Source organism: Megascapheus bottae, chromosome 6 (genome assembly GCF_031878675.1).
Source record: "Megascapheus bottae isolate mThoBot1 chromosome 6, mThoBot2.hap1, whole genome shotgun sequence".
Classification (NCBI taxonomy): domain Eukaryota; kingdom Metazoa; phylum Chordata; class Mammalia; order Rodentia; family Geomyidae; genus Megascapheus; species Megascapheus bottae.
Window position 1 is genome coordinate 43,257,365 of NC_143514.1, and position 27,389 is coordinate 43,284,753.

The 27,389-nt window shown below is 41.6% G+C and overlaps 1 protein-coding gene across 2 annotated transcripts in view; it reads right to left on the bottom strand.

Moving 5' to 3' along the window:
* Positions 1-27,389, bottom strand: part of Patj (PATJ crumbs cell polarity complex component) — a 264,480-nt gene that overhangs the window by 156,124 nt on the left and 80,967 nt on the right. The window contains exons 18-25 of one of the 2 annotated variants that reach the window (XM_090334725.1): positions 26,390-26,599; positions 20,654-20,770; positions 17,779-18,189; positions 10,334-10,448; positions 5,652-5,823; positions 3,527-3,598; positions 2,033-2,210; positions 471-581 (exon numbers count right to left, since the gene is read on the bottom strand). In XM_090334725.1, coding sequence (XP_090190851.1) covers positions 471-581; positions 2,033-2,210; positions 3,527-3,598; positions 5,652-5,823; positions 10,334-10,448; positions 17,779-18,189; positions 20,654-20,770; positions 26,390-26,599 — 1,386 coding nt within the window. The remainder of the gene's footprint in view (positions 1-470; positions 582-2,032; positions 2,211-3,526; positions 3,599-5,651; positions 5,824-10,333; positions 10,449-17,778; positions 18,190-20,653; positions 20,771-26,389; positions 26,600-27,389) is intronic. The other variant, XM_090334724.1, reaches the window with a different exon arrangement.

The window sequence follows — 27,389 nt, forward strand, 5'->3', positions numbered from 1 at the left end:
ATGTTCCCCAACTCACTGCATCCACCCAATAACTAACTACCTCCTATCACTGCTGGCCCAGGGATGGATTTCAGTGCTTACCACTGGACATGCTCAGTAGCACGGTAGGAACTGAGTAATGGTTCTCATGTCTAAGCTACTCAAAAAGGGCCCAGTACATGGTTGTACTCAGTAAATGTTTCACAAAGTAAGGAACTCAGAAAAAGGAAGAACTTGCCTCTGTGAGGAGCTATGCCTAAAACCAACATACATGCTAAATTCAATTGTGACCAGCAGATTAAAATTAGGAGGGGGAAAAATGGACACTGAAGTGAATTATTAGATTTCTGTGAAGCTAGTACTTTTGCTAAGTAATACTGCGGCCAAAATGAATGATGACAATACATGGGGGAAAAAATTTGAGGCAAAAATTGGATCCAGAGGTATACGGAATATATGTTAGTTTTTTGAAAATTGGAAGTAGAACTTACCCTTGGAGTGGCTGACAAGCTCTGAACCACGAACACCACGGGGTTCCCGGCACTCTTAATGGCCTCCACTGCTTCTGCATGGGAGGCATTCTGCAGATCCACCCCAGACACCTGAAATGCGAAAGTCACTCTGCTGATTAGAAAGGAAGGGAAAAGCCAGGTGCCTGTGCTCTAACCTGTAGTCCTAACCATTGAGGAAGCTGAGATCTGAGAATTACTGCTCAAAGCCAACAAGGCAGGAAAGTCCATGAGGCTCCAACTTTTCATTAGCCACCAAAAAGCCAGAAGTAGAACTGTGGCTCAAGTGATAGAGTACTAACCTGAAGCAAAAAAATCTCAGGGACAAGGCCCAGACTCTGACTTCAGGACAAGCACAAAAATAAACAATAGTAACAGCAGCCACAGCAAAACTTTCACACACGGGACTACAGGTTAATCTGGTGAAATGTGAATAATCTCTCCTTTATAGTTACAAAGATATTAACATGAGACTCTGCTGAGACTGTATCTTGCTAAGGAAAGATACATAGTACTTCTAGTACATTTCTGGCTTATAATTATTTCAAAGTTGAAAAGGAAAAGAAAGAAAACAGAAAAAAATCTTTCAAATTGAATTTGAATAGATCCATAATTTAAGTAAAAACAATCTAATTTAATGTATATTCTAGATGTAGATTTTAGAAAAGACAAGCAATGTTGAAACTGTACAACCTCAAGTTACGTATACAGAGGCATGCTTTGTACTTCTTTAACCATCATAGGATTATTGGGTTTGAATTCTCATTTCTATTTCATTTGGGAAATAATATGATACATCTAATGATCTATCTAAGACCAAGTAAATAAGAGGAAGGACAAAAATCCTCTCATCCTCTCAGAACTGAAACTCCTTGCTGAGGGTTGGCTTTCCCAAGTATGGATTAGGAGCAAGCAGATTCAGCAGGGCATGGTGGTGTGTGCCTGTAATTCCAGCACTCAGAAGGCTCTCTAAGTTGTAGGCTATTCTGGGCTATATAGCAAGATCCTATCTTAAATAAATTAAATTAAAGCAAGCAGATTCTGGGATTGACTCTACCAACTGGGTGCAATTTAGTAAATCCAACACAAAGAAAGCTATCCTATCAGATCTCAAGAGCCTTGCTGCTTTGATGTGCCTTTACAATCTTCACATTCCTGCAAAGCCCATCTGCGGCATGTGAACCATGATCCAGCTATCCCCTGAGGGGAGACTTTACAAGGTCAGCTCCTTTCTCTAAATGGTACAGATCTCCCACAAATCCATATAAAATTTAGAGTCTAAAATTAAAGTCTTAGGAGAAACAAATGCCTACCTTTTCCCCCATCCTATCTTAGCCCTTTGCTAAGCTGCCTTCTTCTGGAGATTTTTGTTTTGTCTTTTGTCTCTGTTCACACTTGAGCAATTCAAGAACTAAGTATATAATGTAAAAATGAACACACTGAAACAAAGGACTGACTGTAAGTACATACATTTAGAGACACATGAAGCCAGGTGCTTTAGCTAAATGATTCTTCTATAGTCTTACCATTTTAGTGTCATTTACCTCAAGTATTTTATCTCCAGTTTTCAGTGCATTGGTTTTTCCTGCTGGACTGTCTTCTAAAACTTGCTTGATAAATATACCTTTAAGCTCCTCTCCATTCTTCAGGCGTTTTATGACTGTTTGTCCCCCCACAATACTGATGCCAAGAGATACATTGGGTTCTCTAAAAATCTCAACACTGGGGAAAAGAAAAAGAGGTCACTCATCAACACATTAACTTGATTGGCAGTAAGCATTCAATTAGTATTACATCCTTGTGACTTGGATTTTTTTTATAAAAAAATAATTTTTCTAAGTGAATTGTGTGTGAGGGCTTGAACTCAGAGCCTTGTGAGTAGTTAGTATTACAGGGGAGAGCTATGCATGCTTAGCCCTATATTTTTACAAATATTATTAAAAATTATACCTCATTCCAAAATGATAAGATGCTATCAATCATTTATGACATATGAAAGGTTAAATTATGACATATGAAAGGACAAATCTCTGAAACAATAGATAACCTCTCTTGAGACAGAGTTAGCGGGACCATTTCTAGCGTCGTAATTGTGCTCTGATTAGCTCCTATCATTGATAGCTGTCACATCAATGAAGAATGGAGGGAGGAGATGAGGAGAAGGGAATCAAGACAGTCAGCTGAGTACAAAATTCAGATCTGCAGAATAAAGTAAGTTTCCCACTGAACACTCTAGTTCTTGGGCTTTTCCCAGGGAGAACATTTACCTCTGTGCTTCATTGATCCAAGGACAGATTTCATCTATCCCTAAAGTTAAAGGTTTTCTTTTCTTTCTATGTTCATTGGGATTGTAAGAAAATTTAAGTATGTAGTGAAATGTGACCCTATAAATATAGATTTCACTTAAACCTTTAAGACATAGGCCAAACAAGTTCAAACTTTAAAAAAACACAAAGCACCTCAGAAAATACCTTCTAAGACAAAGCTTTGAAAGCAGTCAAGGGTAGCCAGACTGGGTGGTGGTGGTTGTGAATTAATAATGCATACTGAACAGAGAGTGCAGCTAAGGGAAGGCTTTTATTAGCTTCAAACACAGCCCTGGTGAGTACTTAAAATCATAACCACATCCAAGAGAAGATGAGTTCATACATTCTGTTAACTCAAGAGACAAAACTTGGGAGTACACACCAGGAGAGGAAGATAGGGGGAAAAAATGATCTATGAGCGAAGCCTCAAGTCTTGTATTCAAGGTGTTCCTACCTGACCCGCTCAGAAATGCAGTCCTAAGTATTGGGCCCAGTTACCTTCATCTATAAACTTCTTTCTCTGATAGAGTTTCAAAGATTCTGCTAATATTGATTATGGTCTTTCTCTTGGGGAGGGGGTGCTGACAATAACTAGGTAAGGAAAAATGGAACTACAACTTAGGTCAGTTTACACGTGAACTAAAGATACTTGCAACTTTAAGTCCCTGAAGTACCAGAAAAGAGAGGGAATTATGGTCCCATTGAGAAGGGCAATGACTGTCACCCACATACATTCTTGGTGGACCCCAGTGGCTGAAGTTTGGTGTTTCTTCTCCTTCTCCTTCTTCTCTCTCAGGTAAGTCACTGTGGAGGCAGAAACAAATAAATACACACACATTGTAAGATGTACTCTCATTCTTCAACATTCTAGGGAAAGGTTTGAAAGGACAAAATCTACAGGTAGTTACATAGTTTATTCAGGGCTTAGACGCTGTTCCTGAACTTTTCTGCTCAAGGCGAATGCTCTATTACTTGAGCCACAGCTCAGCTTCTGGCCATTTTGATGATTGGTTGGAGATCTGAGCCTCACAGAATTTTCTGCCTGGGCTGGCTTCAAAATGTAATCCTCAGATCTCAGCCTCCTGAGTAGTATTACAGACATGAGCCACTGTTGTCTAGTAAAATGATATATGTACACACTTACACATGTACACACACACACACACATACACACACACACACACAACTTACCCCATGTCTTGACACTGTGACACCCTTGATTAACTAAGAAACATACATACACTCATAACTACAATTCTCAAAACATTAGTCTGGCTGAATCCCACTGATTCATATATTGAATCCTAGCCACTCAGGAGGCTGTGATCTGAGGATCGTGGTTCAAAGCCAGCCTGGGCATGAATTCACGAGCCTTTTATCTCCAATTAACCAACAGAAAACTGAAAGTGGCACTGTGGCTCAAGTGATAGAGAGAGGTAGCCTTGAGCTGTTGAGCTCAGGGACAATACCCAGGTTCAGAGTTTAAGCCCTACAACTGACCCCTCTCCCCCCCAAAATGCTGGAAGTGGCAGAGTGGTAGTAGGGCACTAGCCTTGAGCAAAAAAAGCTCAGGAAAAGTGCCCAGGCCCTGCATTCAAGCACCAGGACAGGCCCTCCGAAAACAAAGACAAAACAAAACAAAAACAACAAAATACTACTCTGATCTTATGAGGTCCAATTTCTGGCCTTCTCACTCATTTTAGTTTGAAACTGTTCTATGCTGACCAAGGACATCTTTGTGGCTGAGCCCTAAGGAAATGTTGTCTTACCTGTCTTGACTTCTCTGTAGCTTATGGTCACAGACTGTGGTGATCCTTTTGTTTAAACCGTCTCTTCCTTTGGTTTCCAATTTGACCTCTATCTAATTCATCAGTTTCCTTCTACCTTTTGTTCATCCCACATCACCCCTTTGTCTAATCAGGCCTATTTAAGGAATAGATTGCTGGATTGCCATCTTAGCCCAGTGCTTTTTTATTTTTATTTATTTTTTATTCTTTGAGCTTCCCCTGGATGGCAATTCAGATCCAGGAATGTCACCTGTACATGCTTTGTTCTCAATTCCCCATGCCAGAACAGAGGTCAACAGAGGTCAACCAACTCAACAAAGTCATGTAAAGGATTGATTTCATTTTTGGTCCTGTGGGCATTTCAAACCTTTAATACAGCCCCAAATATCCTGTCACCTTCTCCTCCCATCTCTTTATACCAAAGAATTTAATGTGCTACCATCTACTTCACATCCTGTTCCAGAAACATGAGTCACCCTTATGGTCCCCTACGTGTAACCTGCTATTAGAGCCACACTTCCTGTAGGTTCACCATCCTGACAGTCCACACCTCAAGGTGTTCACAAGGGCATTGCCAGAGTCGTGAACATCAACTCTCTATGAATCCCCCGTTGTCTATGTAAAGTAAATACTATATGTAATCCATTCTGTGTCCCTCTTTTTACAAAAGGAAAAATTATATGTCCTGCCAATTTTTTTTTTTTGCCAGTCCTGGGCTTAAGCTCAGGGCCTGAGCACTGTCCTTGGATTTTTCTCAAGGCTAGAACTCTACCACATGAGCCTCAGCACCACTTCTGGCTGTTTCTAAGTATGTGGTACCAAGGAATCGAACCCGGGTCTTCGTGCATGCTAGGCAAGCACTCTGCCACTAGGCCAAACTCCCAGCCCTGTCCTGCCAATTTTTAAGTACTATTTTTTTGGCCCCAGTCTGATATAGTAGATTTAGTAATAATATTGTTCTGTATTTACCAAACACCTCATCAAAATTGTGTATTTTTTTTTTAAAGCAGAACACCAAACCCAAAGAGCCATTCTTTATCACATGGGACTAAAGAGAAACGGCACAGTACCAGGCACGGGTGGTGTATCTGGAAGGTGGCATTCCTGTGGAGGCTGAGGTCTTTGAAAGCATCCGAGTTTTGGGAAGCTGGTATAAAGGCAAATCATGCTCCCTTCTCTGAGCCACAAGGGGAAGGTCACCGCACACGGTGGCACCTTGGATGTCACTTGGAATCACCATGCCTGAAGAGCAGAGACAGGAGACAAGCAACACAGGACACTGTCATTCATCTTTCAGTCACTCAACAGAGTAAGGGGAAGTTACAATGTGGGCACCCCTCCCCAGCTCGGATAGGGCATTGTAATAGTAAGGAATGCTGGAACATGGGAAATATCCATGAAAATAAGTAAGGAAGGGAGCTAGGATGCTCAGCAGAAGAGGGTGACAGTTCTAAAGCAAAGCCTCACAGAAAACATAATGACAGGGCTGGGAACGTGATGTTGTGGCGGAGTGCTCTGGGTTTGATTCCTCAGTACCACATAAACAGAAAAGGCCAGAAGTGGTGCTGTGGTTCAAGTGGTAGAATGCTAGCTTTGTGCAAAAGAAGCTCAGGGACAGTGCCCAAAACCTTGAGTTCAAGCCCCAGGATGAACAAAACAAACAAAATTAAAAAAAAAAAGTCATAATGACATTGTGGATTTTTTTTGTGGGGGGGGTGGGGGGGCCAGTCGTGGGGCTTGAACTCTGGGCCTGGGTGCTGTTCCTGAGCTCTTCAGCTCAAGATAACCACCCTACCCCTTGAGCCACAGGGCCACATCTGGGTGTTAAAAGTCTCAAGTTCTTTAGTGTCCAGGCTGGCTTTGAACAGCAATCCTCAGATTTCAGCCTCCTGAGTAGCTAGGATTACAGGCATGAGCCACGGAGCCTGGCTTACATTGTGGAAACTTTTGTTTGTTTTTGCTGGTCCTGAGGCTTGAACTCGGCCTGGACATTGTCCCTGAGCTGTTTTTTGCTCATAGTACTCTACCATTAAAGCTACATCTCCACTTTCAGTTGTGTGTGTGTGTGTGTGTGTGTGTGTGTGTGTGTGTGTGTGTGTGTGTTTAATTGAACAGTCTCATGGACTTTCCTGCCTGGGTTCGCTTCCAAATGAAATCCTTAGATCTCAGCCTCCTGAGTATCTAAAGTTACAGGCATGAGACCCCCATACTTGGCCTGATATTCTCTTATTTAAAACAAAAAATAAAACTCTCTCTCTCAGGACAGTATCCTAATCTTACTGCAAATATCTTTTATCAACCCAGGCTGGTTTAATCAGAAGTACTCTGATGTTTTGCTGATTTGAAAAATAAATTACAAGAGGATAACCAATGAGAATGCTTACCTTTTTTTTTTTTAAAAAGGTTCATTTTATAAATTTTACACTCTTTACCTCTGTCAACATATTTAATTCTTAGATCAAACTGTAAGTTAGAAAAAGAAACTATCAGCTGTGTTTTACAGATTCAAAAAAAGTGCAAGCTAAGTTATTTACCAAATCTTCCCCGGAGAATAAGATAGACTATCATAATTTACTTAAATACTTGCAAACATGTTTTTGATAAATTTTTATTAACTATGCTTTCTACTTAGGAAGGTTTGTATAGTAAGTTTGAGGTGCATTGGGAGAGATAGGGCACTCTGGACTTCTTATACTCTCTCCTGAGGTTTGGCAGTATGTTCTATAATTGTATTATTGTGTAAAAGTAGAGGAGCTGCTGGGTTCTGGTGGTTCATATCTATCATCTTAGCTACTTCGGAAGCTGAGGATCATGGTTCAAAGTTAGCCCAGGCAAGAAAGTCCCACCAGACTCTTACCTTCAATTAACTCCATGCAAAGCCAGATGTCTCTCAAATTTGATGCACTGAGCTGGCTTCAAATTTTGATTCTCAGTCTCAGGCTCAAGAGTAGCTAGGATTACAGGAATGAGCCACGGGCAATTGATAATGGTTTTGATTTAGTTCTTCTGGGGCTGAGGCTGGAATTCATTAAGTACCCTTATCACTGAGCTACATCTCCAGTTCAAAGACCTATCATCTTGGATTCACAACAGATTCAAGAACAGCCTGTTCCATGTAACTTCTCAAAAATGGTTATTAATTTTTCCATAGCAAGTCTAATACTTCCTGTTACTGATAGAGTTGATGAGATACTAACTAGATAAGTGCCTCAGAGAATATTCAGTCAAAGCCAGAGCTTGCCTGGTGATCCACTGGTTGATGGTATTGATGGGCCTGGAATTAGAGCCTGACATTTTTAGGACAGGCATCTCAAGAGGAAAGTGAGAATCATGTTGTCAAAATATGCTGCTGGGCACTGGTGACTCATGCTTGTAATCCTAGCTATGCATGAGGCTGCGATCTGAGGATCACAGCTCCAAGCCAGCCAGGGTAGAAAAGTCCATGAGTCTCTTATCTCCAATAAACTACTTAGAAAAGTCTGAAGCAGTACTGTGGCACAAGTGGTAGAGTACTAGCCTTTAGTACAAAGAGGCTTAAGAACAGTGTTCAGGCTCTAAGTTCCTGTCCCAGGACTGGTCAAAAAAAAAAAAAGTGCAAAATCTCTATTATCAATCATTCCTCAGGCCACGAGGTCCGCAGTAATCTCACACCTGCCACGTGGCATGTTGGCATGGCTGGCTATGAATACTTTCCTACCGAGAACAGGTGTAAAGTATATACATTTAGCATGATTGCCAAGATTTTATCTCCAAGAATAATAGCTAGGGCCTTGCAGAGTAATAACTAAGGCAACGTAATCATTGAATTGTGGCCTTATTTTGAGAAATAAGGTAAAATCTTCCTGGATTATCCAAAAGGGACTCAAATCAAATACCAAGTATCCTTTAAAGATGGAAGAGGAGATAGGACAAAAAGGAGGAAGACAACTGAAGACTGAAGCAGAGGCTGAACTGATGTGGCTATAAGTCAAAGAAACCGAAGGAGGTAAAGAACAGAACAGATTCTTCCCTAGAGCCTTAAGCAGGATTTATGGCACTTTGAAACAGTTATCACACAATCCAAGATACTAAAAGAGATGTATTACTACTTTTTTAAGCCATGGAATTTGAGCCACAGGAAACTAGCACATATAACAGAAAACATAGGTTACCTGGCATCATCTATGTAACTGGCTGTATATCACAGAGGAGAGGATTGTCCAAGAGAAAAATAGCCCTTCTCCCATCTCCCATTCCCCAAGTGCCAGTCTCATCTCCCCCATGTCCCAAGCCCTAGTCCCATCTGTCAACCCCTTTTAATCAGCCAGGCCTCAGTAGGTCTCACCTATTATTCTAGCTACTTCAGAAGCTGAGATTGTCAGGATTGAGGTTCAAGGGCAAGTTTGGGCACAACAGTTTGAAAGACTCCCGTTATCCTGCACCTGGGAATGTGCCCCACGCAGTGATTAAGAGCCTCTCTCAAAATTAACAAGCAAAAATCAGGGCTGGAGGCATGACTCAGCAGTAGTCATGTCTGCTTAAATGTGAAGTACACTTAGCAAGCTCAAGGAAATTTTATTTAAGCCGTCTTATCTGAGGAAAGTTTGAGGGGGGAAAGGGTCATTTTTCTCGCAGGCACAGTTATAGACTCATCTCGTCATGCTCTTTTCTAATCCACAGAGAACTGGTTACTGCTCTTATCTCACAGAGGCCTTCAGTCTAAACCACCCACAACTCTACTCTATGGATTTTTTTTTTTACCCTGACTTCATATCAACTGTAACATCACCTTCTGTGGTACTCTCCCTCACAGCATCTCAGCATACAACAGGAGAAAGCCCAGAATGAGGCTTTTCCTCAGGGACTCAAAGCAAATGACAGACAGCAGAAACTACAACAATATCTCTAAAAAGCTATCAGAAAACTAAACAGCTCCTCCTTGTCTGTCACATGGCAACATGTTGTACTTCAAGATTGAATAGGGGAAAATTATTGTTTAAAGGCAAGTTTTCAAAGGCATATGAACTTATATTGGGGAAGCCAAAGAGAGACACCGTACTTCAATTCTTTAATGGAAACTAAGGTATTAATGTGCTAAAATTGATTGTAATGTATGGTTATGAAAATGTCCTATAAATGATTAAAATATGCCTCTCTTTATTAATATTTAACAGTGCCGTTCAATGAGCTAATAATGCCACTTAATAGCATAAGGTTTTTACCACTTAACAGGAGATTTATTTCAGCATCAAGTACTAGTTTTAGTTGTAAACTCCACTGCAGATAAATAGCACAAGAAAGCAGAGAGAATTTGGCCCTCTCAGAAGACAGAATTTGACAATTTCCATCGAAATCTGAGCCACAGGGGCCAGGAGCGTAGCCTAATGGTAGAATGCCCACCTAGCATGCACGAAGCCCTGGGTTCTATTCCTCAGTACCACATACACAGGAAAAGCCAGAAATGGCACTGTGGCTCAAGTAGCAGAGCGCTAGCCTTGCATAAAAAGTGTCCAAGGTCAGTGCCCAGGCCCTGAGTTCAAGTCCCAGGACTTGCAAAAAAAAAAAAAAGAAAGAAAGAAAGAAAAAGAAAAGAAGAAAAAGAAATCTGAGCCACACTGCTCTTTCTGGTATTGTGAAGCAAGTACTGAACAACATCAAAAGCATCAGGGTGAATGAATGCTAATGCAGGACAGAGAAGTTCATTGTGCACAAAATAAGACAGAACAGTGACAAATAATCGAACCTGTGTTTGTAAGAAACAAAAGCCACAAACCTAAATCCAGGCTGCACTGAGCTAATGAATTAAGATTTTCCAGATCATCAAATCGACTGCTTCCTTCATTGGAGGACACGGATGGAGCAGAATCAAAGCCAAACGTTGCTTCCAGCTTGAGAGGAAGAAAAATAGAAATGCATTAGTACTTCATGAAATAATCTAGAGCACTGTAGATAAAGACATTAGTGAAAAGAGGTCCTTATTCTCAATGGCAGTTTATTCTGTGGTTAAGGTATGACAAATGCTGGTGATTTAATGTGATAAAGAAGAGCCTAGACCAGAAAAATCTGGTCTTTCCACATACTAATCAAAACAGTGAGCTAGGCACTGGTGGCTCATGTCTGTAATTCTTGCTACTCAGGAGACTGAGGTTTGAGGATCATGATTCCAAGCCAGCCTGAGCAGGAAAGTCCATTAAGACTTTTATCTCCACTGAATTATCATAAAAGGCAGCAAAAAGAAGCATAGAGATAACACCCAGGCCCTGAGCTCAAGTCCTAGAATCAACACAGAAAATAAATTGTGCTTAATGATCATAAGTGAACTGAAGCAAACATTTACCAAGATAGAAGATCTTGGTAAGTCAGTTGCGGATTCACAAATCTCTTTGCCATATTACTTCTAAGCTGCGACTTCAACAGCTCCACAGCTCATCCCAGATGGCCGATTTTCATAATGCTAAACACTGGTTTAATTGAGGCAGAGCCTCAACAGGAAGACCTACTGTAGTCTGGATGGGCCTGGAAGTGGCAATCCTCCCACCTGAGCCTCCTCAGTGCTGGGATTGAACCAGGTACAACGTCCCGTTGGCTCTTCTTATCCACCTTTGGACAGGGGCCTGGAATGTGGCCTAGTGGTAGAGTTCTTGCCTAGCATGCATGATTTGATTCCTTAGTAACACATACACAGAAAAAGCAAGAAGTGGTGCTGTGGCTCAAGTGGTAGAGTGCTAACGTTGAGAACACTCAAAGACAATGCCCAGGCCCTGAGTTCAAGCCCTAAACTTTTAATTCTAGCAGTTGAGGAGGCTGAGATACACAGGATGAAATTTCCAGGCTAATCTGGGGAGAAAATTCACCAGACTCATGGCCCAAGTAAGAGTGCCAGGCTAGTAAGTAGGTGTGCGGCCCTGATTTCAAGCCCCAGAACTGCCGAAGAAAGGAAAGAAAAAAAAAAACCCTAAAAGTAAACTATTGGCTCATAATTCTACACAGGAGGCTGAGATATGAGGATCCCGGTTAGAAGTCAGATGGGGCAGAAAATCTGAGAGACTCTTAACTTCAATTAAACCACCAAAAAGCTGGAGGGAGCTGTAGCTCAAATGGTAGAGAGCTAGCCTTGACTATAAAAACTCAAGAAAAGTGCCTGAATTCAAGGCACAGGACTAGCTTTTGTGTGTCCACACACATACACACACACACACACACAACTACAAGTAAACATGGTGACCTGCACAACTCTAATTCTATGACTGGTAGGCTAAGGAGAAAAGATTACAAGCTTGAGGCCAGAGAGTTACATACAGAGACTCTGACCCCACTGTGGATAAAGCACACAGTGTACTTTGTCTTGTCTTCCTTCTATACATACATCTTATATGATTTTCTAAAGTTATAATCTGTCAAAATGCTAAAATATTTACGTCCTCCCCAGTTCATATTTGGATATCTGAAAGAGGTTAAAATATGCTGCTCTTACATATTGACTGCTAATTTAAAGTACCCAAAACATATACAGAAAGATTTCTTTAGGTAGGACACCAGCTGCTACACAGGTTGAGATGTGAAGACAGAGATTCAGAGTCAGACTGGGTAGAAAAGATTGCTTTGCTTTTCCTTTGTAGTGTCTCCCAGTGGCACGAGGAAAGGCACATGAGTTACTGTGTAGGCTGCTATCACAAAAATACCATTATTGAGTAACTCATAAAAACAGCACTTTCTTTCTTAGTTATAGAGGTTGGGGAGAGCAAGGTGTAGGTGCCGGAATGGATGTATTTGTAAAGAGCCTGATTCTGTTCTCATAAATGGCACATCTAACAGTGTCCTCAGATGGCAGAAGGGCCAAGGATCTCTCTCTCCAGCCTCTTCTAGAAAGTTCCTTTGAGGGCAGAGTGCTTGTGACCTAATCGGCTTACAGGGCCCCCCCAGATGCTCCCCTGACCTTGGGGCTTGAGGAGGCAGAAACTCCCTTTCCATCCTAGCAGAGCTCTAGGATCTAATTCAAGTCAGAAAATAAGGGGGAATGTACATGTTTCTTTCACAAGTTTAATGTGGCACAGGGCCCTAACACACAGTGCCCTGGAGTGACACAGTGAGTACTCGTGTGCTGGACTGCCAAAGGAGAATAAACTGTGGAGATGGCTTGTGGAAGCTAAGTTACTCTGAGGAGGGCTGTGTAGTGCTGTGTGGTGTTTTCTTAGTTCCTTGTCCTTGGCCATACATGGTAGAGTGCTATTGGGCCAGAACATAAGCATGTGGCCTTTTCTCCAATCTGGTTTTTAAAAACTAAGGCACATACATGCCTGCATGCGCACACAGACACACACAAGTGATAGCAAACAAGTGTTAGCAAGGATGTGGAAAATCTGTAAACTTTGTGCATTGCTGGTAGGAATATAATATGGTATAGTGTTCCTTCAAAAACAAACATGTAGCCAGGTGCGTGGCTCATACCTGTAATCCTAGCTACTCAGGAGGCTGAGATCTGAGGATTAAGGTTCAAAGCCAGCCAGCCTGGCACAAAAGGACCTGAGAGTCTTATCTCCAATTAATTACTAGAAAACGGGAAGTGGGGCTTGGCTCAAGGGTAGGGTGGTAGCCTTGAGCTGAAGAGCTCAAGGACAGCACAGCACCCAGGCTGAGTTCAAGCCCCACGACCCACACGAAAATAAATAAAAATTAAAAAAGAAACATAGAATTACCATATGATCCAGCAATTATCTCTCTGGGTGAAAACTTATGACTACAGATGACTATTCTTGTCAGACCCAGATCAAAATAAAGCCAGAAGTGATGAGGAGAGAGGAATGCCTGCCTTCCTGCCTGCCTGCGATAAGATCGTTCTCCAAGTCTCAGTAAGATTCCTAAAACGATTTTTACTCTATCCTGCATACTATGCTTTGTGTACCATAAAGTATGCACAGATTTCAGTTGCACAATTTAGCATTCTCTAAGACCGCAACAAGGTAGATGAGATAGGTGTGTTCCTTGCTTTTCTTGTCTGCAATGACCAAGTACTTGACCTAAACAACCTAAGAGAAGGAATTGTTGATTCTCCAGACTTAAGGGGTGTCAGCCAATCCCAGCCAGGGCAGGGTGGCCGGGAAGTGGAGGAAGGAGAACACAGGAAGGGGCCGGGGCAGGATAGAGTCCCCAAGGACTTACCTATGATGGATGAGCCCTGACTCTTTTTCAACATCTCTCAATAATGTCATTACACTATGAATACATCAAGAGATTAACCCACCCATTAGGTCAAAGCTCTCAGGATCTAATTGCCTCTGGAAATGTCATCACAGACACCCCCAAGGACTGTGCTGTACCAATCTCCTGAGCATTTCGTAATCCACTCAAGCTGACAATGGAAATGAACCATCACAATGTCTAACAAGCCCACTTTCACCAACAAGCTGAACCAAGGCTTGGGTCCTCATTGACTGTGGCACAGTAGCTCTCTCTACCCCTGCTCAGTCCCAAATAGCTCTCACTATTCTTTGATAGCCTGACAAACCAAAAGAACTGGAAGCAGGGGGAGCAGATATGGGAATACTCTTAGAATCCTAGAGTTGGGGTGACTGTTATTTTAAGCGAAAGGTATTTGGGATTGGACTAATGGCTGCCATAAGCATTAATTTGTGGGAAAAGAGGCTGTCACACTAACCAGCCAGGCTGACTCCCAAGAAACAGTAGGCCTGCCATCAGAGAAATAAACATTCTCACAAACTTCCTTAACTCTCACTTATTCCACTGAAAACCGACTGTTTTTAGTAGAAATCTGTTTCCAGAGAAACTTTTTTTCTTTCTTTACTGTTGTCTCTTCTCTTCACCTCTGTTCATCTTTCCTGCCCTTCTCTACTGGGAATCGAACTTCGGGCCTCATGTTTGCTAAGGAAGTGCTCCACCACTTGAAACATAGTCTCACTATCCTTTTCTACCCTCGTAGGGCTGAATCAAGCAAGGTAGAAGACATTTTTGTTTTTCCCAGTGTATGCATGCAAGAGGAAATCATGCAGCTTTACAAGAAGTTCTGACATATACTACAACTTGGTTGAAGACATGTACAAAGTGAAATCTGTGGACACACAATGGGGAAAATTGTGAGTCTACTTCTGAAACAGTCAAATTCTTTTTTTTTAATGCCAATACTGCTTTGAACTCAAGAGTTCAAGGTTGGTACTCTACCACTTACACCACAACTCCACCTGCTTTTTGCTGGCTAATTGGAGATAAGAACCTGGGCTGGCTTCAAACTGCAATCCTCTGATCTTAGCCTCCTGAGTAGGCAGAATTACAGGCTTGAGCCACCAGTGTCCACCAGGAAAAATATAACCTAAAATAACTCCTCAAGCAACATACTTTAGGACTAAAACCATCTTAACCATTATGCTCTATAACCTTAAAAAATGATACCATTAAATGTAAGAATAGTTTCAAAAATATTGCAGATTTTAAAATATGAATGCCTAAATGCACAAATACCTTTTTTCATATATTTTTATTGTAATTATTAGACGGGTTACATTATATTCGCCAGATAGATGGTGCATTACTTCACATACATTGATACCTTTTCTCATGTCTTGGTCTAAATGCATAAATACCTTGAATATACATTAAGCTATTTTATCTGTAGCTTCAAAAGTTTATATAATAGGGGGAGGATGGTGGGTGCATGGCCTAGTGGTAGAGTGCTTGCCTAGCATGCATGAAGCTCTAGGTTGGATTCCCCAATACTACATAATAAGAAAAGGCCAGAAGTGACTCTGTGGCTCAAGAGCACTAGCCTTGAGAAAAGTACAAGGACAGTGTCCAGGCCCTGAGTTCAAGCCCCAGGACTAGAAAAAAGAAGTTTATATAACAGGGAACTAGGCTGTCTTTTATTTGGGGAAATTAAAAATATTTTTGTAGAAAAAAATAGCCATAACCAGTAAGGAATGGAAAATACAGAAATATAGGCTGGGAAAGAGTTCCCAACTAGGATGTATGCCCTTCAAATGTAAGCATTGATTATCATTTCTAACAAGAGAAGCAGCAAAACCGCGTGATAAGAAGGATCTTAAAACTCTAACTTTACTTATTGACTGCCTGAGATAAAGGTAAGCCTTCAGGGACTATGCTGTTATCTCAAACATTCTAGATAGCAATCTAGACATAATGTATTTAGAAAACAATGCTAAATGATCAAAACATAATTCTGGTAGAGACCTTATTTTTGTAAAGGTATTATTGAAGAGTGTCTACTATTGGAACTTGAACTTAGAGCCTTGCAGTTACTAGGTAGGCACTCTACCACTTAAGTCATGACTTCCCCATATCACCGCCCCTCCACACACACATTTTCTGTTTGCTTGCTTTCACTTTCAGATATGGGCTTAGATTCTAGGGACCCCATCCTTTTACCTACACCTCCTGAGGAGCTAGAATTACAGAAGTGAGTGACAAGGCTATGAGGTCGATCACACCTATAATCCTAGCTACTTAAGAGGCTGAGATCTGAGGATACCAATTAGAAGACAGGCAGAGCAGTAAAGTCTTAACTCCAATTAACCACCAAAAAGCAGGAAGTGGAGGTGTGGCTCAAATAGTAGAACACCAGCCTTGACTAAAAAGCTAAGTAAGAGCTCAGAGATCTAGCTCCAATGCACCACGTGTATGCGTGCATGAGCGAGCATGCATGCACACACGCGTATACACACACACACACACACACACACACACACATACACACACACAAAGGAAGCTATCACACCCAGTTTATTTGTTGAGATGGGGTCTCAATAACATTTTGCACAGGCTGATCTTGAACTGCAGGCTTCCCTTTCCATCTCCCAGCTAGCTAAGATTGCAGATGTGAGCCACTGGAGCCAGCCCAAACTGCCATTCAATATTCATTGAAATAATTTGATTATATTTTATTAAATGTGATGAGACCAAAAAAGTCGACATTGTCTAGGCTATAAAATATTGATTTTAACTAAAGTTTTATTATGAATATTCACTTGACTATTTTATCTGTAGCCTTAAACATTTGCATATTTTACAAGACAGATTTCCGGGTTGCCTTGAGTGGATAGAAAATTTTCTTTTAAAGAAAAACCAGCCATAACAAATGAGTATTAAGCACACAATTCCAATTTGCTTTTGAAGCTGAACACAGTGACAGATACTAACTAATGACTGGCTAATTTTAACTTTAGAAAAAAAATAAGTTTACTAGTGACTTAATAGCAAGGGTAACTCTATTAAATTGTAAGTTTCCACTGTTAAGTCATAAATCTCTTCAATGTAAAGGTAAATTTTCCAATATTTACTGCTTTTGTAGCATATGTAGCAGAGGGAACAAGTGGACAACTATATATATATGTATATATATACACATATATACATTGTTGTTCCTTATATATTGTTGTTCTTCTATATATGTATAAATATATGTTACTTTTGCCTTGTTTTCCACTGAAAAACACAGTATATGATAAACCACAGTGTTAAAAAGAACTCTCCCTTAAAATGAGAAATCAGGAAGACAATGAATGCCATGTTAAAGCAAAGCCAGACATGATAGTGCATGCCTATAATCTTGATGCTCAAGAGGCTGCTGCAGAAGAAAAATAAGTTTCAGACTAGTCTGGGCTGCACAGTGGGACTTGTCTCAAGAAGAAAACAAACAAAAGCAAATAAACCTGACTGATGCAACTGCAACACCTCCATCCATCCATCACCTTTAGAATACAATTCTTTAAAACACAGCCGTGTGCGGTGGCTCATGCCTGTAATCTAGCTACTCAGAAGGCTGAGATCTGAGGATCTAGGTTCAAAGCCAGCCTGGGCACAAAAGGACCTGAGACTCTTATCTCCAACTAACCTCTAGAAAATGGGAAGTGGGGCTTGGCTCAAGGGTAGGGTGGAAGCCTTGAGCTGAAGAGCTCAGGGACAATGCCCAGGACCCATGAACCCTCCCCCCCCCAAAAAAAAATCTAAAACACAACAGCATTGAGGAAAACCGGCAAGGTACTGCACAGCTCACTGACTGCCACGAGAAGCTGTGTGTGCGCTGCTACCAAAAATCATGACCTCCTGGTGCCGGCATACAGGCTAAGGTGCACTGTGCACCATCACATATCTTGGGTTGCTTTATTTTTGCAAAATTGCATGAAAGCAAAAGGGGTCTGGACAGTGGAGCGGGGGGGGGGGGGGATGGGAAGCCAGGTTCTGATAACTTACCCCGTCTCCAGTGCTATAACCATACTGCTGTGCCTCTGGGGGATAGACCGCAGTCATGGACCCGGCATCTGGAGACCTGGGGGCCTCATCACTTGACAGGCTCTCATGTAACCACTGGGTGCCAAACTGGAGATCCTGTCTGGCAGGCACTGGCGTGGTGGCATCCTGACTCTGGGACGAGGGATACACGTCCACAGACTGCAAGCCTTCTTGATAGAGCTCATAGTCCTCATCCACCAGCATCTCCCTCTCCTCGCCCAGCTCCTCCATTTGCGGACTCAGGAACTCATGCATTTCCCAGGCCTCCTGGCTGGCTTCCATTTCCGTGTGGGGGGACTGGAAAGACTTTCCCAAGTCTAGAAAGGGTTCATCCACAAGCTCTTCTTTAAAGTATGGTTCATCTCTAAAACCCTGTAAATAAAAAATTGTAAAACAAAAACAAAAACAAAAAACAGGTTAAACCACACCTGTCTGTAGTATCCACCCCAAGCAGAAAATGAACATGTAGACATAACTTCACTCCATATCTTGTGCTAACACATGGTTAACAGGATCAGGGACTGCATTTCTCCATTACAACTGAGCTCCCTATACACAGCCCATAACCCAGGAAAGGGTCAAACAGCAAGGGAAGGGCAGAATTGTGTCCTGGCAAGGTGAATGACTGTTCTAGAAAATCTATTACACATTAACCCCATGAAAATTCTCCAGCAGAAATAGGAGTTTGGTTAAACTGCTACACCAAATTTTGAACCCATGTGCTTAATACAGAAAATAACACATACATATACTCATCTTATGCTAATACAGGTATGTAATCCTAGCAAAAAGCCAAAGTGGTGGTGTATCTTAAGAGGTAAAGCACCACCACCCTTCAGCAGAAAAAGCCAAGGAAGAGTGAGGTCCTGAGTTTTAATGCTAGTACTGGCATTAAAAATAATAATTAGCTGGGTTCTGGTATCTCATGCTTATAGTCCTAGCTACTCAGGAGGCTAAGATCTGAGGATCACAGTTCAAAGCCAGCTTGGGCACAGAAGTCCGGGAAACTTTTATCTCCAATTAACTGCCAGAAAACCAGAAGCAGTGCTGTGGCTCAATGTGGTAGAGCAGTAGCCTTGAGCTGACATGGCCCAGACCCTGAGTTCAGGCCCCACAACCAACCAAAAAAATAATAAGGATAATTACACACACACACATACACACACACACACACACACACACACACACACACGCCTTTTGACTGTTCAAATTACATTCTCTTTTCCTTTTTTTTTTCTTGGCAGTACTAAGGATCAAACGCATGGCCTTGCTCATGCTACACCACCACTCTATCACTGAGCTACAACCCAAACCTCAAAAACATGGTACAAACTAAAGACATGGGCAGCCTGTCTTATCTATTTTGAGTGAGATTTTTTTAAAAAATAATATACTATATAATAGAAATATGGCTTTTCTAACTCTGTTGACAAAATCTGATAAAAATAAATGGTTGAGAATATCTGATAAAAAGAAATGGATATATTATTGTTTTATTATTGTTTTAATTTATGCTTTCTCTAATTACGACAACTAAGATAAAGTACTAATAGTCATAGGAAAGCAGACAATTTTGTTGAGTTCCTGGCTAATGCTGAATGATTACATGAATTTGCTGGGCCTCTGACCTAACTCCAGAGAACCTGTTGATGTGGGATGCAATGAGACCCAAGGTCTTCTAAGAGAGAGATCAGTGATAATTCCTTTCTTAAGCCCTACCCATTAAGTATTATCAAGCTTGAATTCCTGGAATAATCCTGCACTTCCCCACTGCTTTGCCTTCTCAGCTAAATGTCATATGGTGAGGCTTTTAAATGAAAACAATACTGCAGATTTCCAGAATATTGCAAACAGTTTTTTTAAAAAAATGTAGTCATTGGGCCGGGAGTTTGGCCTAGTGGTAGAGTGCTTGCCTAGCATGCATGAAGACCCTGGTTCAATTCCTTGGTACCACATGCATAGAAAAAAGCTAGAAGTGGCAGTGAGGCTCAGGTGGTAGAGCTCTAACCTTGAGAAAGTCCAAGGACAGTGCTTAGGTCCTGAGCTAAAAGCCCAGGACTAGCAAAAAAAAAAAAAAATGTAGTCAGGAGATGGATTACAATCTCTTACAAGGTTCTAAAATCGGAACAAAGCATGCCTACACTTTTAAGAAATGTGACAAACTTCATGGGAAGAGTCATATAAGAATGTTGTGGAACCGTGGTTATCAAGTAAAGAAAAACCATACTTTAGCTGTGAAACAATACAGAACAAAAATAAAGAAATCAACAAAGCTCCACATGAACTTTCTATCATTAGAGCATGAAGTAAGTAAGGCTTGACCAGGTAAGTCCCCCTTAGAAATTATTCTACATGGAAACTATTCATTGTCCTCACTAACTGGCATGGTAAATTTTAACCCCCTTGACAACTACTTAGAGATAATAATTTTTAATTTTAATTTTTAAAACATGTATTTTCTTTAGGTTTATTTTCTACCATATTTCAAATATATTCCTATTTCCAGCAATACATTCTGTCTTACCAAATTTAAAGACTACACTAGTGAAACAAAATCGGATGTATTTCTTTGGGATAGTGTGTGTCTGACATGCCAGCATGCAGAAGGATCACAAATCCAATTGGGGGCAGCCTGGGCTACATAGCAAGTTCAAGGCCACCCTGAGCTACACAGCTAGACCCTGTCTCAAAGGAAAGGGGGAAAATAAGGGATAGAGTGAGGCAAAACTTTTAATTTTCATCTTTTTAGCCAAAGGAGTCAGAACAAGTTTTTGTCTCCTTTACAGAAATCAGTTCACAGCCAATTATTCGAATGGGAAATGAAGTTCTTAAATACCTTAGGTGCTTCAAGTATTAAAGATGAATTTATATCATGAATTCCTCCTGAAAGTTCATCCTCTTCTTCATTATTGTTTGGATGTAAAACGTAACAACTTCCCTCTTTTGCATCTTCCTGAAAACATAAACCACTTCATTAGACATAAGTTGACACATGCCAGAGTGGGGTAGGGCAGAGAGACCTTAGGTTTCTTCCTGTGCCAGTCTTGGGGCTTGAACTCAGGTGCTGTCCCTGAACTCTTTTGCTCAAGGCCAGCACAGCTCCATTTCCCATTTTGGAGGTGGTTGGCTGGAGATACAAGTCTCACAAACTTTTCTGCCAGGGTTGGCTTCAAACCCTGATCCTCAGATCTCAGCCTCTGAGTAACTAGGATTATTGTTGTGAGCCAATAGCACGTACATGAGACCTGAAGTTTAAAACTCTCTTTAGACTATACCTTATTTTGTATAAATATATTAAAAATATACAAAATTTTATTTCAATAGAATGAAATGTTCTTGTATAATTTTTTAAGCCATAACCCAGTCAGCTCTTCTCAAACTTTAAGTGTTTTCTTTAAGTTAAATCACTTACCTGAGATTAGACCTTGTGTATATAAATAACTACCAGGCACAGAGTTAAGAATGTGAATAATAATGATATCCAAATTAATGGATTAACAAAGTGTTCTTATTAACTCTATGTTACTGGTAAGAAAACACACAGTACTTTGCCCATTGTTACATAACAGCAGTTTCATCTTGAGGAAGTGAACTCTGCTTCTCCAGAACCTATATTCTCCACGACCATATTACCAGCCCCTTACAGAGCAGCAAGGTGAATGCTGCATGCCTGGCTGCAGACACACAGCCACCCTAACCACTAAACTAGGCAAAACCCACCCCTGTCCTGCTCAAGAACTCTGCCAATCCTACCATCCTGGCACTGAAGATTGTTGTATTTAATGTTGCTTCATTTGTTTTGTTTTAGCTCTGGTACATGTGAGGTAAGATCAAATATATCATCAAAATGATAAAAGTCATAAACTGTTACATATTCACAGCTGATCCTTTCCAAATGGATTTTGGGTCATTTCAGTCACATCCTTCCCTCTGCCCCCTATCATATGCTGTGGATTCAGGACACAATGGTCACTGTCATATGCTGACACCAACTGTACCATAAAAAAGCCCAGAACCAGAAATCTCAGAGAAAATCCATACCTGGTTCTCAGAACCACTATTTACATCTCCTGAGGAGTGATGCTACAGAAACCCAGATGTTAAATGTTATAAATATGCTCTCCCAGAACCACTGGAGCCACGAAAAATGAAAAATTGCCTCAGCAAGGCAAAATTTATTTCTGTAGAAGGGTGTGCCAATAGCCAAAAATCTGGCAAGTAGTCAGGCTGCTATCCCCCCCCCCCCCACACACAGCATTTATCCCTAATGCAAGAGGCCCTGACCCTCTCTCAGACTGGCTGAGCTCAGGTTCACTATCTGCTCATAATTGGCTAGCTTGAATTGGGTAAAATGTATTTATATAAAGTTACTTTTGAGGCCTAGAGAGGTGACTTAGTGGTAGAGTGCTTGCCCAGGATGCCCAAAGCACTGGGTTCGATTCCTTCATAGCACATACACAGAAAAGGCTGGAAGTGGTGCTGTGGCTCAGGGGTAGAGCATTAGCCTTGAAAAAGCCCAAGGACAATGCTCAGGCCTTGAGTTCAAACCCCAGGCGGGGGGAGTTACTCTTGACATAAGATAAACATCATACAAGTAATCTTAAAATATACAGACACCCTCTATTATTTCTTCATAAGTCTGAGCCTATCAACTGCATTTCGAAAAGAAACCAGGGCAAGACAAAACCTTACCCTCTTTTCTGTCCGGAATAGGAGTCAAGCCCCCAGGCTAGAGCAGGAACTTTTTTTTTTTTTTGCCAGTCCTGGGGCTTGAATTCAGGGCTTGGGCACTGTCCTTGGAAACTTTCTGCTCAAGGCTAGTGCCCTGCCACTTGAGCCACAGCACCATTTACAGCTTTTTCTGAGTAGGAACTTTTAACCCACACATGCTGATAGAAGACAGACTTTTCTCACATAAAAAAGAAACTATGTAGGGCAAGGAGTTTGGACCAGGGGTAGAGTACTTGCCTAGCATGCATGAAGCCCTGGGTTCAATTCCTTGGTACTATGTACACAGAGAAAAGCTGGAAGTGGTGCTGTGGTTCGAGTGGTGGAGTGCTAGCCTTGAGTATAGACAGGCTTAGGGACAGTGCCCATGCTCTGAGCTAAAGCCCCAGGAACTGGCAAAGAAGAAGAAGTAAGAAGAAGAAGAAAGAGGAGGAGGAAGAAAAGGAAGAAAAGGGAGGAGGAGGAGGAGGGGGTAGAAAGAGGAGAGGGGACTAGGAGGGGGAGAAGAAGAAACAAGTACAGTCAGGCACCAGTGTCTCATACCTGTAATCCTAACTACTCAGGAGATCAACAAACAAAAGGAAAAAAAAAGAAACTATTTTTTTGTATGGGTCATGGGGCTTGAACTCCACCTGGGTGCTGTCCCTGAGCTCTTCAACTCAAGGCTACCACCCTACCCTTGAGTCCATTTCCCATTTTCTACTGGTTAATTGGATATAAGAGTCTTGGGCACTTTTGAGCCAGACTGGCTTTGAACCTTGATCCTCAGAACTCAGCCTCCAGAGTAGCTAGGATTACGGGCGTGAGCCACTGCACCCAGCTACTTTATACTTTAAAAAACTGGCCTTACACTTGATCCCTTCACTGGTCTCCTGCACCTAAGGAGCCTAGAACTCACAGGGAAGAAAACCTAGGCAGAGTTGCTCCCCACAAAACATTCCAGAAAACTCCCTGAGCAATGTCCCAGGGATGAGGGCTCCCCCAGGGGCAGCACAGAAATCTACATCCTGCTGGTGCAGAGCCCCATTTCTCTACCCTGCCTCCACTTCTAAAAGCTGCTTCAAGACCACAGTTGGGCTGCTTAAGTCCTATAGGATAGAAATAGTCTGGGATGTTCCCATGCCGCCACAACCACCTAGCAAGCAAACCACCAGGAAAAGCTCTAGATGAGGTTCGTGCTTCAATCTAAAACACTGCGTTGAGATTCTATAAAATACTAGCACTTTTCCCCTCCTTGATTTATCTGAAAACCAAACCAAGCACCATCTGTTGACTATGACAGTACTTACACTAAGTACACAAAATGCCAAGCACGTGATTAACAATGTGCTAAGACTTCATTTGGAAGGACTCCGTGTGTCACAGATCTCTCAAACAGACAGGCGTTTTATTATGTTCAAGAGATGAAGAACAAAAGAATGGGAGGTGTGGCCCGTTGATAGAATATGTGCTGGTGCAAAAGCATTCAGTCACAGAACCATACATTTTTGCAAAGTTTACATAAGAAGGCCACATCAAGGTTTTCAAGTGTAAAATATTTGTATGTAATGCATGCTTCTAGGCATGAAAATAACAATCTGTATCCATCTATCCATTTAATTGGCTGTACATTCACAAGGTATCATTCAACATAGCATGTTAAACAAAATTCATACAACACAACCTTAGAAAAATTCTTGTCCATTCCTTTCAGGAATGAAGACATAAGCTCTTAGAAGAAACATGGTATTCCAACTGGTCAAATCGCTTATACATTATTTCTTTTTGCCTGTTTGTTTGTTTGGTTGGTTGATGGTTTGGATGGAGGAGAGTTGGTGGCTTAGGTGGTAGCTTGTACCAGTATTACGGTCTCTTCAAGGTCTCTTGCTCTCCTAAAGATATTTACTCCAGGGGAGTACTGTACTATTTGAGTCATACTTCCTCTTCCAGTTTTTTGCTGAAAAGGTTGCAAAGACTTTTTTTTTTTTACCAAGGCTGGCTCTGAATCACAATCCTCAGGTCTCAGCCTCCTGAAAGGCTTGATTACAGGTGTGAGCCTACCTTTTAAAAATGTTCCTCTAAATACAAAATGTTACATAAGAATCACTCGTGACCAACTGAAAACGAACCTTCCTGAGCAGCACATCAGAATCCCCTGGGAGAGAGCAGGGGAAACTTCATTTTAACTATCTCCTGTGGATTCTTACCTATGTGACATATCTTCATGGGTCATCCCTACACTTACTAGTTAGTTATGTGACCTTGGAGAATAATTCAACTCTTCGTACCTTCACTGGGGAATCTGTAAGGAGAACAAGGAGACTACCCTTAAAATTGCTTTTATAGGGTTGGGAGTTTGGCTTAGTGGTAGAGTGCTTGCCTAGCATGCACGAAGATCGGGGTTGGATTCTTCAGCACCACATACTCAGAAAAGCTGGAAGTGGTACTGTGACTCAAGTGGTAGAGTGGTAGCCTTGAGAAAGTCCAAAGACAGGGCCCAGGTGCTACGTTTAAGCCCTAGGACTAGCAAAAAAAATTGCTTTTATATTAGTTAATACATGTATAGGCTTAAAATCCTGATTGACACAGAGTAAGCAGTTGGCAATATATATATATATTGCCAGTCCTAGGCTTGAGCTCAGGGTCTCAGCACTGTCCTTGGACTTTCTCAAGGCTAGAGCTCTACCACTTGAGCCTTAGCACCACTTCCGGCTTTTTTCTATGTATGTGGTACCGAGGAATCGAACCCGGGCCTTCGTGCATGCTAGGCAAGCACTCTACTGCTAGGCCAAACTCCCGGCCAATTTGGCAATATTTTTAAACCAGCTGAAAATGATCAAGTATCTCCTGCATGAAGTATCTTCATAGCACCAGGACTATACGGTGCCCATGTATTGGGAACTGTCAGCTCACTGTACAACACAAGAAGACAACATCCACATGGCTTTACCATAGGAGTTTTAGGGGCTTGGGCTGCTAGCGATACTGATGATAGTAGAAAAGCATTAACTCTTGTTGCCATATGGTTAAAGTGAAATGATTAACTGGATTTCTATATATTGTGCCATCTTAACATCTTCTTTAATGAACAATCAAATGCAGAAACACTTATTTTAGAAGCCCATGCTAAACGCAGGGCGATGAATGAAAATAAGAGTAAAGGCAGTAGCAGAGGACGCATGAGTATAATGATGGACTATGTACCTATCTGATACAATCCTCTTTAATCCTCAGAACCTACCAGGTAGACACTGCTTCTAATGTTCCAATGAAAGGACACTGAAAATTATAGTCAGGCACCAGTGGCTCATGCCTGTAATACTAGCTCCTCCTCTTAGGTTGCTGAGATCTGAGAATCACAGTTCTAAGGTAGTCCAGGTAGATAAATCTAAGAACCTCTTATCTCCAATTAACCAGCAAAAAATCATAAGTTGGAGGTATGATTAAAGTGACAGAGCACCACTATTGAGTGAAAAAGGTAAGCAAAGGCAAGAGGCTCTGAGTTCAAGTCCCAATAATATTGGCACAGGAAGAAAAAAACAAAACAAAAGATGCTAACGACTAAGTAGGAATTAAAGGCCAGATGCATTTGTCTTCAAAAACCCACACTCTTCGGCTGGGAGTATGGCCTAGTGGTAGAGTGCTTGCCTAGCATGCATGAAACCCTGGGTTCAATTCCCTGGTACCACATACATAGAAAAAGCTGGAAATGATGCTGTGGTTCAGGTGGTAGAGCATTAGCCTTGAGAAAGCCCAAGGACAGTGCTTAGGCCCTGAGTTCAAGCCCTAGAACTGGCAAAAACGAAAACTCACACTTGTGCACTGTTATCACCTCCTGGAATTAGTAAAGAAATCCAGCACTCACTGCCAAAGGCTTGCAGATGCCAAGATACACAGTGCCCGGGGGCACTGCCTTCAGTACTTCCACTGCCTCAGCCAGCGTAGTGTTGTCCAAACAGAACTGGTTGACAGAGACCAGGCGGTCGCCAGGTAAGAGTTCTCCACTTCTTTCTGCCACACCATCTGCAACCAGGGAGCGGATCACGATCACGGACCTGGTGGGGTCTAGAGGATCCTACAAATAATGCAAAGACCCATGAGTCAGCTTCTGGAAAATAAATGTGCAGGCTCAGGATAGCCCTTGCTTTAGAAAACAGGTTACTATTTGTTGTGTTTCTGGGTTCTTATTAAGAAAGTTTCTATCTGTGCGAAGGAGACCTAGTGTATCTCCTATTCCCTCTTGCAAAGTTTTCAGTGTATCTGCTTTACCTCTAGATCTTTGATCCATTTGGAGTTGACCCTGGTGCAGGGTGACAAAGAAGGATCCAACTTTAGTTTTCTTCAGGTGCTTAACCAGTTCTGCCAGCACCACTTGTTGAAGAGGCTGTCTTTCTTCCATTCTATTTTTTTTGGCTCCCTTATCAAAGATTAGGTGGCCATAGGTCTGTGGGTTAATATCTGGGGTCCTCAGTTCTATTCCATTGGTCTTCAGGCCTCTTCTTGTGCCAGTACCAAGCTGTTTTGGTCACTACAAGTGAGACTGCATTAAACTGCAGAGCTTCTGTATGGCGAAGACATAGCTAGCAAACTAACTAGGAAGCATACAGAGTAGGAGATCTTCACTAACCATACAACAGACAAGGCCTCATATTTAAAATATATCAACAGCTCAAAAAATTGAATCACTCCCAAACTAATCTCCAGAGAAACAACCATCCCATTAAAAGATGGGCCAAAGACTTAAATAGAGTATTCTCTGAAGAAGAAATAAAAATGGCCTATAGACACATGAAGAAATGCACGACATCGCTGTCCATAAAAGAAATGCAAATCAAAACAACTCTAAGATTCTACCTCACTCCAGT